Source organism: Momordica charantia (genome assembly GCF_013281855.1).
Source record: "Momordica charantia cultivar OHB3-1 chromosome 11 unlocalized genomic scaffold, Mcharantia_2.0 BLBB01000011.1, whole genome shotgun sequence".
In the NCBI taxonomy this organism is placed as follows: domain Eukaryota; kingdom Viridiplantae; phylum Streptophyta; class Magnoliopsida; order Cucurbitales; family Cucurbitaceae; genus Momordica; species Momordica charantia.
In genome coordinates this window covers 9,317,598-9,331,981 of record NW_028275159.1, presented here as the reverse complement: position 1 = coordinate 9,331,981, position 14,384 = coordinate 9,317,598, and the positions used below count along the sequence as shown (strand labels likewise).

At 33.0% G+C, this 14,384-nt stretch overlaps 1 protein-coding gene across 2 annotated transcripts; it reads left to right on the top strand.

The window, feature by feature from the left end:
* Positions 1-5,364: 5,364 nt before the first annotated feature.
* Positions 5,365-13,959, top strand: KP1 (kinesin-like protein 1). 2 transcript variants are annotated; one of them, XM_022283882.2, is made up of 18 exons: positions 5,365-5,618; positions 5,748-5,992; positions 8,278-8,441; positions 8,556-8,699; positions 8,852-9,208; positions 9,324-9,392; positions 9,467-9,682; positions 9,856-9,937; positions 10,022-10,117; positions 10,505-10,684; positions 10,833-10,939; positions 11,072-11,250; positions 11,368-11,532; positions 11,612-11,865; positions 12,016-12,179; positions 12,265-12,462; positions 12,759-13,480; positions 13,639-13,959. In XM_022283882.2, the coding sequence occupies exons 2-18, from the start codon at positions 5,833-5,835 to the stop codon at positions 13,757-13,759; spliced, it is 3,378 nt and encodes a 1,125-aa protein (XP_022139574.1). In that variant the 5' UTR covers positions 5,365-5,618; positions 5,748-5,832; the 3' UTR covers positions 13,760-13,959. The 2 variants fall into 2 exon arrangements, with proteins under 2 accessions (XP_022139574.1, XP_022139575.1); XM_022283883.2 differs by lacking the exons at positions 5,365-5,618; positions 5,748-5,992 and adding an exon at positions 6,769-6,789.
* The last annotated feature ends 425 nt before the right edge of the window (positions 13,960-14,384 follow it).

Below are 14,384 nucleotides of genomic sequence, written 5' to 3'. Positions count from 1 at the left end.
AAAATATTATTTGATGAGTTTAGTATATTTTGAACACAATTTTTTTTTATCTCACTCGTATTAAGACAAATCAAATAGGGCTTGGAAAAAAATCAATTAAGTCCCTATTTTTTTCCATAAGAATTAATTCTCGTTGAAACAAAAAAACAATAACGTTAAGCGAACATAGTTTAACAGTAATTGATACATATTTCCAAACAAGAGGTTGTAAGTTTGAAGTTCCATCTGGAACAATGACCTTACTTTTAAATATCTTACTCAGCTTACACTTTTTCAAAAATTTTGGGTACTTAAGGTTAGAAAATATTCTATTAATCAAGTATGGCAATTATACATTTCTTAATTTAACATATATAGTTCATGGAAAATAATATTGTTTACATATCACATCAATTTCCCTCCGTTCAAGGTTCAACAATGTTGTTGAGTAAGTCCTCTCAATAGAAAAATATATGTGTATATGTATTTTTTTAGTACTCGATAGAAATATATTTGATACAACTTCGAGGGCAAAAATGTTGAAATTTCACAAAATATTAGCTACTAAAACATGATGTTATGTAACGTTAAGAAAACTAAATGATATATTCCACCGACAAACATGACATAAATTATCCCCGATCTCAAAATAAGAAGGGCAAAAGTGGAATTTCACGAGCAACTAAATATGTAACGAAGATAATAGATCAGTGAAAAATAAAATTTTATGCTTAAAATACCATTTTAAGTCTCTGTACTTCCGAATTTGATTTGTTTTAGTCTTTATATTTTTAAAATGTCCATTTTTATTCACGTACTTTCAAATTTGGTTTATTTTAGTCATTATACTCTCAAAACGTCTATTTTGATTATTGTATTTTTAAAAAAGTGACCATGATTATTGTTTGCAAAATCTCAACACTAATTTTATACACAATGAAAATTTCATTCATGGTCGAACCGACCCGGATGCACTCGGTTCAGTCTTTCATTCCGACAGACTCCACGACAGCACGCCGTGATTCACGCTTACCTTAAAGAGCCGTTGAGGTCCTGTAGGGAACATTGTCGGAGACCTAAATAAATAGGGACCATATGCTCCTATCCCAGATAAGCGAATACTGTATTTTCTCTCGAATACAGTTCGGATGCTTTCTGACTTGGACGTTGGAGTGTTTCTCTTATATGTCTCCCAGCACAGTCTGACTCATTTTCCAGGTCTTTCTTTTGTCCGATTCGAAGCTTGGTCATTTTCGAGATGAACATGATTGAAACAAAAAATTTATTTAGCACAACAATAAATGGAGAGGAGACTTTAGGAATACGCCTTTGACTAAAATAAAAGTAAGTGAGAAAAAAAAAGTAAGAAAAAAAGATAATAATTTGGTAGAGAGAATGTGGTCGAATAAATGGGGCACATAATGTAAAAAAAGGGCGCATGGCCAAAAGTTTGCCTCCGCAATCATTCAAGTTTGGAGGATCCAACGTTCATAATTCTCCCTCTCCTTTACCCTTTACCCTTTTCCCTTCTTCTATCTTATTCATTTCAAAAGTTGCACAACGTATACTATAAATTAATCTACTTTCTTTTTTTATTGTCTCGGTATGAGAACGGTCTTATTCAACCAACGTGAGTTTAACTCAACAGTAATTAACACGTGTCTCTAATTAAGAGGTCGTGAGTTCGAATCCTTCCCTCTCTTGCTATACGTACTCAGAAAAAGAAAAAAATAGAAAGGTTAAATGTAAAATTAAGAAATAATAAATTTTGTTGGAGATGTAAATATAATATCTCACATCAATTAGAAGTGATATATGAATATTTCATATATTATATGAAAAAGAAGAGCATCCCTTTTAGTTTTGGTTCTTTTAAGTGAAACTAAAAATAACACAATTGAGAATAAAGTGGAGAACGGACGCACAATGGGTAGGAATTTGTCGAACAATTCAAGCAATTTCCAGCTAATTATACTCTAATAAGACTAATAGTCGTACCGAAAAAAAAGGTTGAAATATGGATTATATCATACATTTTTTAAATACAAGATTAAAGAGGCTAAACTTAGCCATTATTTTATTTTTTTGAGAAAACTTAGCCATTATTTTAAGTCACTATAAAAAAAACCATATATTAAAAACACAAAAGAAATAAAGAAGGCTACACCTTGCATTCCTTTTTTTTCCTCTCTATCTAATGAACAATATTGTTTTCTTAAATATGGAATAAAATAATAGTTTGCATTATATTCTATTCTAGTCCGTAAGTATTTGTCTATTTATATTGTCTTGGTTCATTAAACTTTCAATTGTTTCATTAAGGTCTTTAAAATTTGCATAGAAAATCATTTTCGTCTTTGTTTTAAATTACCCATAATCTTTAAATAAAGAACTTGACGTGATATGTTTATTTATTATGTGATGCAAAGAAATATTTTGAAGTCGTAGGTAGTGAGTTAAATTTTATAATATGAAATGAAACATGACTTTTATTAGATGATTAAAAAAATAACAATAATGACCTAGAATAAAATAATTTTATTCATTAAAAATTTGAAGTACTAAAGAATAAGTATGAAAGTTGGTATCGGAATTATACAACTTAAAATAATTTATATACATTTTAAATTCTAAAATTCTAAACAACTTTACACAAATATAAAAAAATTAGCTCAACAAATCCAATTATTTCCACTTGATCCCCATGGATTTTTGGAATTTGAATAGTTTTGAGGCATTAACAAGGCAACTCTAATCATATCACTCTTGCATTCATTGTTTCATGGAATTTTGATAGTTCTATTTTATAAGGGAATTTCAAGAGATTATTCTAATAATGGCACTATATAGTTTACTAATCAAATTACAAATTAGTAAGTCATGTATTGTTAGTGATATGTTTCATTAAATAAAATTTTAGAAGAAGGGTGTTTTTTTTTTAATTCAACAACATGTGATAGTTGAGATTCGAACCTCTGTCCTTTTGATCGAAAAATATATACTTTAGTTAGTTGGATACACTTAGGTTGACGAGATGAAGTAGTGTTATTTGATTGGTAGTGGGAGGGATTGCAAATGAACGGTCAAATATAATTAATGTTGCATTAAATTTGGGCTAGTGGTTAGGTCAAGCCAATTAAATGTTTGTTTGTGATCAAAATTTGTGATCCATCAAAATAATTTTCTCCCGAAGAGCAACTTTGATGGCAAGGGCACATAATCTCTTGGTAATGCCTACCAAAAAGGTCCTATGTTTGAACCTCCGATGAGTTTTGTATTAAAAACTTTTGACGTCTTCTAGATTTAGACTTTGAAGCGGGCACGGTGCCCCGTTGATAAAGAAGTAAGCCAAAAGTTAAATAACTTCGATTATGAATTATAAAAAAATTTATTAAATAAAAATATATTTAATGTATTGAGGAATGCCACATTAGGCATTCCTGTTAATTAATATTAATATCTATGTAAATAAATATAATTTATCTAGATACTTAATTTCCAACCAACAACTAATTAAGGTATTAGTAAACTTTTAAAGAAATTAAGGCATTAATAATCTCTCTAACCAATTAAAAATTGAAATTTTTAACCCAAAATTTACAACTTAGATCTTAACTATCATTCTTGTCTTCGAAATTTCAAAATATCTCCATTCAAGTCTAGACTTGCAAGTGTCTATTAGAATTTAAAAATTCTATTTTGGTCTCTAAACTTTGATTATTCTTTAGGGACCAAAGGGTCGAAATAAATTTATGATTTTAATTAAGATTATTTGATGCTAAAATTACAGCGAGGTCAAGGATGTGGGGTCACTGACAAATCCTAATGCTGGAATTGATTCGGAGGACCAATCAACCGCCAGTTTGAATCATAATTACCAAAACCCTCCGTTGATTTTGGAAGGACTATTAGTACCATTATATGAGTGATGTACTGTATCAAAACCCATAGAGTCCGACGTGGAAGACATAAACGTGTCGTATCTGCATTTGCTCCATCTGATGCCACGTGGAATAACCGTTTTTCAAGTCAAACTCAAACTGACTTCTTTATTTAATATGCCGTATGGAACTCTGACGGCGCTTCGTTTATTGACGTCCCGCTTAAAGCCTCTGGTACTGTTCCACTGCTTGCCGTTAATGAACGGCCGTCGTTGTCTCACAATCTTCTTACATTTTCAAATTTCAAATTTGAATATTGTTTTTTTCTTTATTTATTGTATTTGTTTTATTCGTAAATCGCGATGAATAAAAATACATTGGAATTTGTACTTTATAACATTATCAAAATAATATAATAATAATAATGTATTGGTTGTGTTTGTTTTTTCTTTTTCTTTTTTTTTAAAATTTTAAATTTTATTAGGTAATAAAATTACCGTTTGTTTTAAAAATGCTCATCTCATTTTAAATGTTTCAATACTATCATTGGTCTTCTAAACATTTCAAAAATATATTTTAAATATTTGTCTATATTTTGATTTCAAACTTATAAATTTCACCACATCAATTTTTTCGTCCAAAATATTAATGGATAATTTATAAAAGATCAAAAGTATTATTGAAAGTTTTAGAATGATAGATCAAGACTATTTTTGTACTTCCCCTGTCTTCTAACTTGTTAGATATATAATGCATTTTACCATTTTTGTAACTAAAAATAGATTGTTTTTTCTTTTATCAATATTATTTTGCAATTCTAGTATTTGATTGGTTTTTATATTTTACTATCAAAGATTAGCAAGGTTTTAAAAGTTCAAGATTCAAATTCTCATCCTCACTTCAATTATAATACTAAAAAAAATTCTACAAATTTAGTGAAAAAACATAGTTAACTGATTGAAATATTAGTAACATTCCTAATAGATTTGAATATTCAAATTATCACACTCAACATCAGTACTTCACATTTACCACCATATCAAATTTAATAGGTGTATTTTTAATAAAATGTTAAACTAAACCAATGTAAACATAGCTCAATAGTTATAGGTTAAATAAAAAAAATAAACGAGAGATCCTTGAATCTTCAATCGGATATTATTGATCTAAAGGAAGGTAAAAAAATAAAAAAAACAAATATTTTTCTATTACAATTTCGAAACTTGATGATTCAATCTTAGCCCAAAAATTTAAAAGGAAAATGATCAAACTATGTAGAAAAGTATTAAAAAAAACAAGTTATTGTGAAAGCCAATATAGCTAAACGGTAATTGTCATATACCTTCGATCATGAAGTTGTGAGTTTGAATCTCCTCCGACCATGAAGTTGTGAGTTTGAATCTCCTGCGAATATGTTGTAATACAAAAAATTGATTATTTTATTAAAAAATATTTAGTTCATTCTTTTTTTAATCATGGGTTCATGTTCATGGAGGCCATAAACAAACCATAACGTTACAATTCGACTTCTCTTTATACTCTCTCTCTCTCTCTTCTCTGTTTCTCTCTCTACAATCTCCCCCACGTCGGAGACCACTTCATAATCACACCTCGGAAAATTTTTTGAAATCCTCAGATCAACAATCACGAGAAGCTCGTCAAATCTTCTCCACCTCCGTTCTTTATTGCACTCATTATGATTTCTTCCTCGTTCCCCACTCTCAGCTATTAATCTTCACTCGCCAACATTCTTTTGAGGTAAGATTTTGAATTACTATGCCGTTTGTAGATATTATTTTGCAGAAACAAATCGAGAATCGAGAATCGATGATCGACTGGTTTGTTTCTTCTTGATTTTTGTTTTTCTTTTCGTTTCTCCCGCTGCAGGGCGATCCTGCGGAATTGACTGTGAGTCTTTTGTTTCTGCGGAATCGGAGATTGTTGGAAGGAGAATCGAGCGCGATTCGTCAAAATGCCGCAGGAATTAAGCTACGGAAGTTCGATTTTGTCGTCTCCGAACAAGAATCTGAGAGGATTGAAGGCTCTGGTTCCGAGTAATGATGCTTCTTCAGCGATTCCTGAGGAGGTTATCAACGACGATGAGTTGGCTCAGCGGAAAGCCGAAGAAGCCGGTAAAATCCTCCCACTCGATCTCTTTTCCGATCGCTTTTTTATTTTTATGTTCTCAATCGAAGAGTTCTTTCCATTTCTTTTTCATTCTTTTTTTCTTTTCAAATTAGATATTTAGATGACTCTTCGTTCAAGGTTTCTGCCAAGTTGAGCAACTTCTTTTTTTTGAAATTTCACGGAATTTTCTCTTTACACCCACTTTACCCATGCCCTTCAATTTCTCATCACACCCACTCCATTTTTGAAAATCTCTTCAAACGGTACCAGAAAAGTACACTACCACAATTCAAAATTCGAAGAGCACACGAAATTAAAATATAGCTAACGTATATAAAAAAAAAAACTTCAGACATTCAAATTAATACTTTAGTTCTATAATTTAAAAAATTTTAGTAAAATTTTCCTAGCATGTCAATTTCTGGCCTAAAAAAGAAAAGCACGAGAGTGTAGTGTAAAACTTCAAAGGTATTTTTATAAATACTATAACCAAATTGAAACTTTTAAAATGGCAAGGAGTAAATTGAAACAGGGGTAAAATGGTAATTTACCGTTACCCACTTATTTATTTATATGCTACTAAATAATAATGACATTTTGGACTAATTCCACAAATTTAGGAAAAAGTGGGTGAAGGTGAACAGAGTAATAAAGGGGAAAAAGGAAAAAAAGAGAAAAAAAAAAAAGGTAAAGTCGTGGGAGCAATGTTGCGAATGAAGAAATGAACCCATAATTTCGCTTCAAGTAATCTGGGTCTGGGTCCATCTGCTAAAGAGATAGGTCCATGTCCAGCCGAAAGAAGGTTTTTTTTTTTCTTTCTTCTTTTTAATCCGTTTGAATAGAACAATTATTTAGTAGGTGAAGAACTGGAGATATATATATATATATATATATATATATATATATTTTGAAAGAGGAGCTCTGATCTCCATCATAGAGCTATTGCCTTTAAGTTATTTATGGAGGGGAAGTCAAATAATGATATTGATAGAGACTATAGGGTATTCTCTCCACCAACTACTCCCACGCCGTCAGATTACTCAATTATACTCAGCTTCTTCCATGGCTGAACTTGACATTAAAACATTGTTGTCCTTAGGAATAGGAGGAAAGCTAGACTGGAAAATCACATTCCAGGACCTAAGAAAAAGCCGATTGACCTGTTCTTCCCTTGTTCCAGTTAGGCAAATATATCTCCTTTTTTTTTTTTTTTCGCTAATGTTAAAATAATGGGAGGACATTTGAATCAAAATAGGATGAACAAGTAACTAGTTATTTGAGATATACTTCAATTATCATGTCCTTAGTGTTAATGGTATATGAATCTGAGTATGGTATCTTTTCATTTGAATGGTTAGTTGTAGCTCATTTTTATAGAGCATTTACCTAAATAGCATCTAACTGTTCAAAATTTTACAAATTAGCTTAATCCAAATCGAACTCAAACTCAAATGTAATATAAAACAAAGTCGTCAAACAAAGTCACACTTATGCTATATTGAAAAAATAAATGAAAAGTTGTAACATTTTTTTTATAATACATATATAATTTTTTTTGTAAATGTTTGCTTAAAAATTTAATATATATGGGATTAAATTAAAAGTTTTAAAACAGATGAAATTGAAAAATGACACAAATATTGGAATGAATTTAGATATTTAGCCTTTTAATTATTATATTATTTTTTTAAAATGTGAATTTCGAAAACACTTTTATTTTATCACAACCTCTAACATTAGCTGAAAATATAAATGGGAACAGTAAATTGAGTCCATGATTATGAGGGGTGATTAATCCATGACTTATGAACTAATTTGACTCTCATCCAGAAAGTTTGGATTTGAATCTAATCTTATCTTCTGAGTTTTAAACGAGCTCTCTCTGAACTTGGTAAGGTGGATTCAAAATAGTTTGCAATATATTTTATGTTTAACAATGATGCGCTTTTAGTTTACAGTTTCTAAAAATTAAGCGCGTGTTTGATTTTACACTTCTTAAAAACACTTTTAAAATATTTTTTTTTTCGGAAGAGAAAAGGGGCATCAGCCCAGTACAAAACACTTTTAAAATATGTATATGAGAGTAAATTACAAAACAAAGAAAGCAGTTGGTAAAAGAACATAATTTCAGGGAAAAAAAAATCATTATCAAACATGCTATTAGTTTTGGTTTTCGTAATGGACATTTAGTTGTTGCAATTGAGCCAGCAGACTACAGGAGGAGTTAAGCTCACTTATCTACGGCTCATATATATTTTTATTGCTATTTGTAAATGTGATCTATTTCCAGCTTCCAGGAGGAGCCAAGCAGCAGAATGGCTACGCCAAATGGATCATGGAGCATCAGGAGTGCTGTCAAATGAGCCCTCTGAAGAAGAGTTCTGTCTCGCACTCCGCAATGGCCTCATTCTCTGCAATGTCCTCAACAAAGTCAATCCTGGTGCTGTTCTCAAGGTCATAGTATGCTTTTTAGACTTCATTTTTGTGTGTATAGTCTAAGTGGGAGTGATTAGAATTTCAAATAATTCAAGTGGGGGTGAAGCTGAAGTTCTTATTTTATAATAACAGGTGGTGGAGAATCCAGTTGTAACAGTTCAGTCAGCGGAAGGAGCTGCACAATCTGCAATCCAGTATTTTGAGAACACGAGGAACTTCTTGGAGGCAGTTAAAGACATGAAGCTCTTGACATTTGAAGCTTCTGACTTGGAAAAGGTAACCTTCTTTCTGAGTATGCCTAATCTACTTCTGCAATACAAGTTTTATTTTTTAGTATCAAATCTTATTAATATAATTTTTTCTGCTTGAGTTGGTAGAAGGTTTTCACTGAAAATGTTCATGTTTTCGTTAAAATTTGATGCATATAGGGAGGTACTTCGGGTAAAGTTGTAGAGTGTATTCTATGCTTGAAAGGATATTATGAGTGGAAGCAAGCCGGTGGGATTGGGGTTTGGAGATATGGAGGAACTGTACGTATCACATCTTTCACCAGAAGTTCACCATCCATAACTGGAAGTGAGAGTACAGATGAGTCGGTGCACGAATCAGATTCATCTCAGTTCGAGCAGCTACTAGACTTCCTTCATCTGTCTAATGAAGTTTCAGTTGAAGAATCCAGAACTTGTAGTGCTCTTGCTTTTCTTTTTGATCGTTTTGGACTCAAACTTCTACAAGCTTACCTCAGAGAGAGCAACGGGATCGAAGATTTGCCTTTAAATGCAATGGTAGGTAAGGTCCTTTTCATGTTGTACCTCATTTTTTGGCTTCAGAATCTCTAGTCGAAATGTGTAACTCCTGTAGCTAACACGAATCTAACGTTACATGTTATAAACATTGTAGGTCATTGATGCATTACTTAACAAGGTTGTCAAGGATTTCTCTGCACTGCTTGTGTCTCAAGGCACTCAGGTAATTGATGCAACATTTAACGAAATGCATGGTAATTTGAAGAGTTCTTGAGGTTTATTTCTTTGTTCCTACAGCTCGGATTCTTTCTGAAGAAGATATTGAAAAGCGACTTAAGTTCACTATCAAAATCTGAATTCATTGAAGCAATTTCTCGATACATCAATCAAAGAACTAATATGGCTTCAAGTGACTTCTCCAAGTTCTGTGTTTGTGGAGGAAAACGTGAGGTTATTCTTAGGGCTCCTGCTGGCCATGAAGAACTGGTTCATGCTCAGCAGAAACAGATTCAGGTGTTAATGCGAGAGCTTACTGTATATGTGTCATTTCTAGTTCTTAAACTATTAATAAAGAGTAGTCACTCCATTTTGTGTAGCTTTGTCAAATATGTGATAGGCTCATTGACAAGCCAATTTTAGTTTGTGCTTATCTTCTTTTGATATACCTTGATTTTGTTGGCCTTCAGGAGCTAAAGTCAGCATTTCAAGACACCAAACTTGAAGTTAAACACATACAATCTCAATGGGAAGAAGAAGTTGAAAGGCTAGGTCTGAGAACTTGAAGCTCTTTTTTCTCTGTCATTTACATCCTTTGAGATTGTAAATATTCTTATATTCTGTTTATTTTCCCAGAACACCATCTTAAGGGCCTTGAAATGGCTTCCTCTTCTTATCACAAAGTCTTGGAAGAAAATCGTATACTTTACAATCAAGTTCAAGACCTTAAAGGTAATAATAATTTAATAACAGCCGGAAATCATGGACGCTTTAGTTTGGATATCGTCTCAAAACTGACAATATAAAGCACTCTGTGAGTGTTGTTGAACATGTCACTTATTAAGCACAATTGACACATGTTGGACACTTATTGAACACATTGGAGATATATCATGCACTTATTAGAGGCATGTAAAATAGTTGTTAAGTATATACTTTGGACACGTGTTAGACATTTGTGAACATACATATATTTAAAAAATGTATATTTTTAATAAACGTGTCCTACTTTGAAAATAATGTCTCGTCGTAAATGTGTCTTGTAGCCATGTCCTTGCTTCTTTGATGATGAGAATAACTGGATTGAGTGCTCGAACAAATGTTATTTTGTAAATACAGGAACAATAAGGGTCTACTGTAGAGTGAGACCTTTCTTACCTGGACAGTCAAACCAGCAGTCTACAGTAGACTATATTGGAGAAAATGGGAACATTATGATTGCAAATTCTCTAAAGCAAGGCAAAGAAGCAAGAAGAGTATTTTCCTTCAATAAAGTCTATGGAACTAATGTTACCCAAGGTATATCGATAATTCAGATTTATAACTAAAGTTACCCGTGGCATTCAACACATGTAGACTTCAAATCAAATACTAATTGCTGAATATAAAATGTCACTTTATCTGCAATTAAATGTCACTTATGGTAAGTCTCTAAAAATTTTTGCAGAACAAATATATGTCGATACTCAACCGCTGATCAGATCTGTTCTTGATGGTTTTAATGTATGCATCTTTGCATATGGACAAACTGGCTCAGGAAAGACATATACAATGGTAAACATTAAGCTCATCATATTGTCCCGTAATTACAAGAAGACGAGGGAACTTAATTTCATTTTTATAGATATTAACCAGTTTATCTCCTTGCAGACAAAGATAACTTTTTATATATTCTTTTTCTTGCAGAGTGGCCCAGATTTGATGACTGAGGACACGTGGGGTGTTAATTATCGAGCTCTAAACGACTTATTCCAAATATCAAATGCAAGGTTGGATATGATCAAGTATGAAGTTGGAGTTCAAATGATTGAAATATACAATGAGCAAGTGAGAGACTTGTTAGTCAGTGATGGCTCAAACAGAAGATATCCTTTTAAAGAACAAAGTCACAGAGTAAAATTTACGCATCTAAACAAAACTTCTTTTTTTTTTTTTTGGTTGAATATCTCTGTTATTATATTTGTTTCCTTAACTGCTTGTACGTTAGATATACGAAATAACTCTCAACTGAGTGGCCTTAATGTACCTGATGCAAGTTGGGTTCCGGTGACATGTACTCAAGATGTTCTTAGTTTGATGAGGATCGGCCAAAAAAACCGAGCAATCGGCGCGACGGCTTTAAATGAGAGAAGTAGTCGTTCACACAGGTAGAGGCTTTTCTTTTTTTGACTTAATTCTACCAACTGGACTCTTTCTAAATGTTCGTGCATCTGCATCTTGTTGTAGTGTTTTAACAGTTCATGTCCTTGGAAGAGATTTGGTCACCGGATCCATTCTCAGGGGGTGTCTTCATCTAGTAGATTTAGCTGGGAGTGAAAGAGTGGACAAATCTGAAGCTGTAGGTGACAGACTAAAGGAAGCACAACATATAAACAGATCGCTCTCTGCACTTGGAGATGTAATTTCTGCTCTTGCACAAAAGAGTGCACATATCCCTTACCGAAATAGCAAGCTCACTCAACTCCTACAAGACTCTTTAGGTAAACTTTTCAGCATTCTGTTGGACTATACTGTAGCTCGGGTTTTCTTCGTAAACATTGTCAAATTAGAATCACAGTCAGTCTCGAGTTAAAAAATGCATGTGATTAGAAGTGAGTTATAACATGTTCCATATTTTCCTTAATAAACAGGTGGACAGGCTAAGACATTCATGTTTGTACATATAAATCCCGAAGTTGATTCCCTTGGAGAGACAATTAGCACGCTTAAGTTTGCTGAGAGAGTTGCCTCCATTGAATTAGGTGCGGCTCGTTGTAATAAAGAAAATGGTCAAATTCGAGAACTTAAAGATGAGGTTAGTTCTGTTCTGACCATTCATTTTTCTTCTTTTTCTTCCCATGTAGTGAGTACTTAACTTTGTGTTTCATATTTTTGCGCAGATATCAAATCTTAAATCGGCATTGGAGAGGAAGGATGCAGAACTTGAACAATTAAAGAGTGGCAACGCTCGGGCCTTTGTAGAAAATCAGAAACCAAGAACAGTCTCGCCCTTCCGTGTTCTAAGACATCATGGTACTAATGGAGGTACTAAGCCTGAAAGTTGTCAACGGCCTTTGGATGATGCTAAAACTTTGGAGGTAGGAATGACGACATTTTGTGTTTTTATGTTAATTTACAAATTTGGTCACTGAACTTTGACGTTTGTGAGTATTTAGTCCTTAATTTTGATATTAAAATGACTCAAAAATTATAAAATTTCGGGTGTGATACATTCAACGAAACAAAAATAGTAATGGGAGACGAAAAGAAACAATAATCCTCCCAGATGGTGTCTGTTCAATAGAAACATTTTGAAACACTTATCAAAATCTACAGGCAGACTAAACAACTCTCTTCTCTATGCATCTATTTTGACAAGTTTTGATGATATCAGGCTAGAAGCTACTCTTCAGGAAAGCAAAGAAGGCCAAGATTTCCCTCTTCATTCACAGAGAAAGATGTAATAAAAATGCCATTCTTAGCCGAAGAGAGATCAACAACAAGTACAAGCTCTGGGAATGCAAGGTCTCCATCTCCACCAGTTAGGAGATCAATATCAACAGATAGAGGCGCCCTTATGAGAAGCAAGGTTAAATCAGAGACGAACGAGAACCAACCGATAGCAAAGCCTTCGTTTCCGGTTAGAGTGCCTGTTAACAAGTCCATGGCTGCAGGACGAGTAAACATCAGTTCCCAAGAGCACGAAAACTTCTCTGATGCATTGATTAGTCTCCACAAATCAATGGCCTCAACAAAGAAGAAACAACTAGTTTGCCAAGAAAACAATGAAGATGAACAGCAGCTGAAGCAGTCTCTCATTACAATTCAAGGTGGTGGGCCCAGGAGAGGCAGAAATGAAGGCAAAACCAAAGCTAAGCAACAGCAGTTACCCAGTGCAGCAGCCAGGATCAATAACCAGAAGCAGCAAGAACATGCAGTAACAACATTCCTTACTGATATTTATGCTGGTGGGAAAATGGAGGATGCAAGAAAGAGCGATTTCTCTGAGATGGAGAATGAGCATTTTCTTGTGGGATTGCCTCTTGATGGTGCTTTGAAGGTTAAAAAAGCTTGTCCGAAGTTCCCCAGAAACTCCCAGAATCTGGAGCCACCGAGGTATGATATGAAATGTTCGAGCTTTTAGATTTATCGATGATTTAACATGGTATCAGAGTAGGAATTTTTTCCTCATTGATATTAATAGTTCACTCGATAGGCTTTTGAGTTTAGTGGTTTAAACTCTGATGAAAATTTTGTGACTTATTATGGAACAGAGTGCCAGTTTCTACTGTTGAGAATGGGAATCGGTTTCAGAGTGAAGTAAGCAGTGGATCAGTGGCTGAATTTAGAAGGAGCAAATCTACACCTCGCGGGAAATTTTTGGTACTACCATGAGATAGGCATACTAACACCTTATATGAACAGTGAAAATATATCTGTAGCTATTTTTTTTCTTCACTTTGTTATTCTTTGTATATTAATTATTGTAATTCTTGAAATGGGGGTGCCTTTGAGGATGTTGATTTGTTGGAGTTTGATGGCTTTGAAATATGTTCCAATGTATATCTATCACAAGAGTGACAAACTTTTGTTTTGACCTTGGCCTTTGGTTAGATAGCTAGACTTACTCGTTATCGAGGTCATGCTCGTTTGGTTTAGGTATATATTTATCTATAAATTGAAAGTTCATTGAGTTGACAAAAAGGTAAACTTCTTTTAGGATAAAAAATATTTTATCCCTGTAATTGTATTTTTATTGAAGTAACGATTTAGTCTATATACTTTTAAATTGATAACAATTTAATCTTTGAACTTAAATGTGTAACATTTTAAATCATATAGTGTTGGGTGTGTTGCCCTAAACTCGTAGTTTGTATTATGTAAAAACAAATGTATATTCAATAAAGTTTTATTCAATAAATCTGTTGTTGAAACATAGCATTGCATTGTCCAAATCCAATAAACTAAACATCCAAGGTTATTTGAATGTAATCGGGACAGTATATATACTGAGTATATA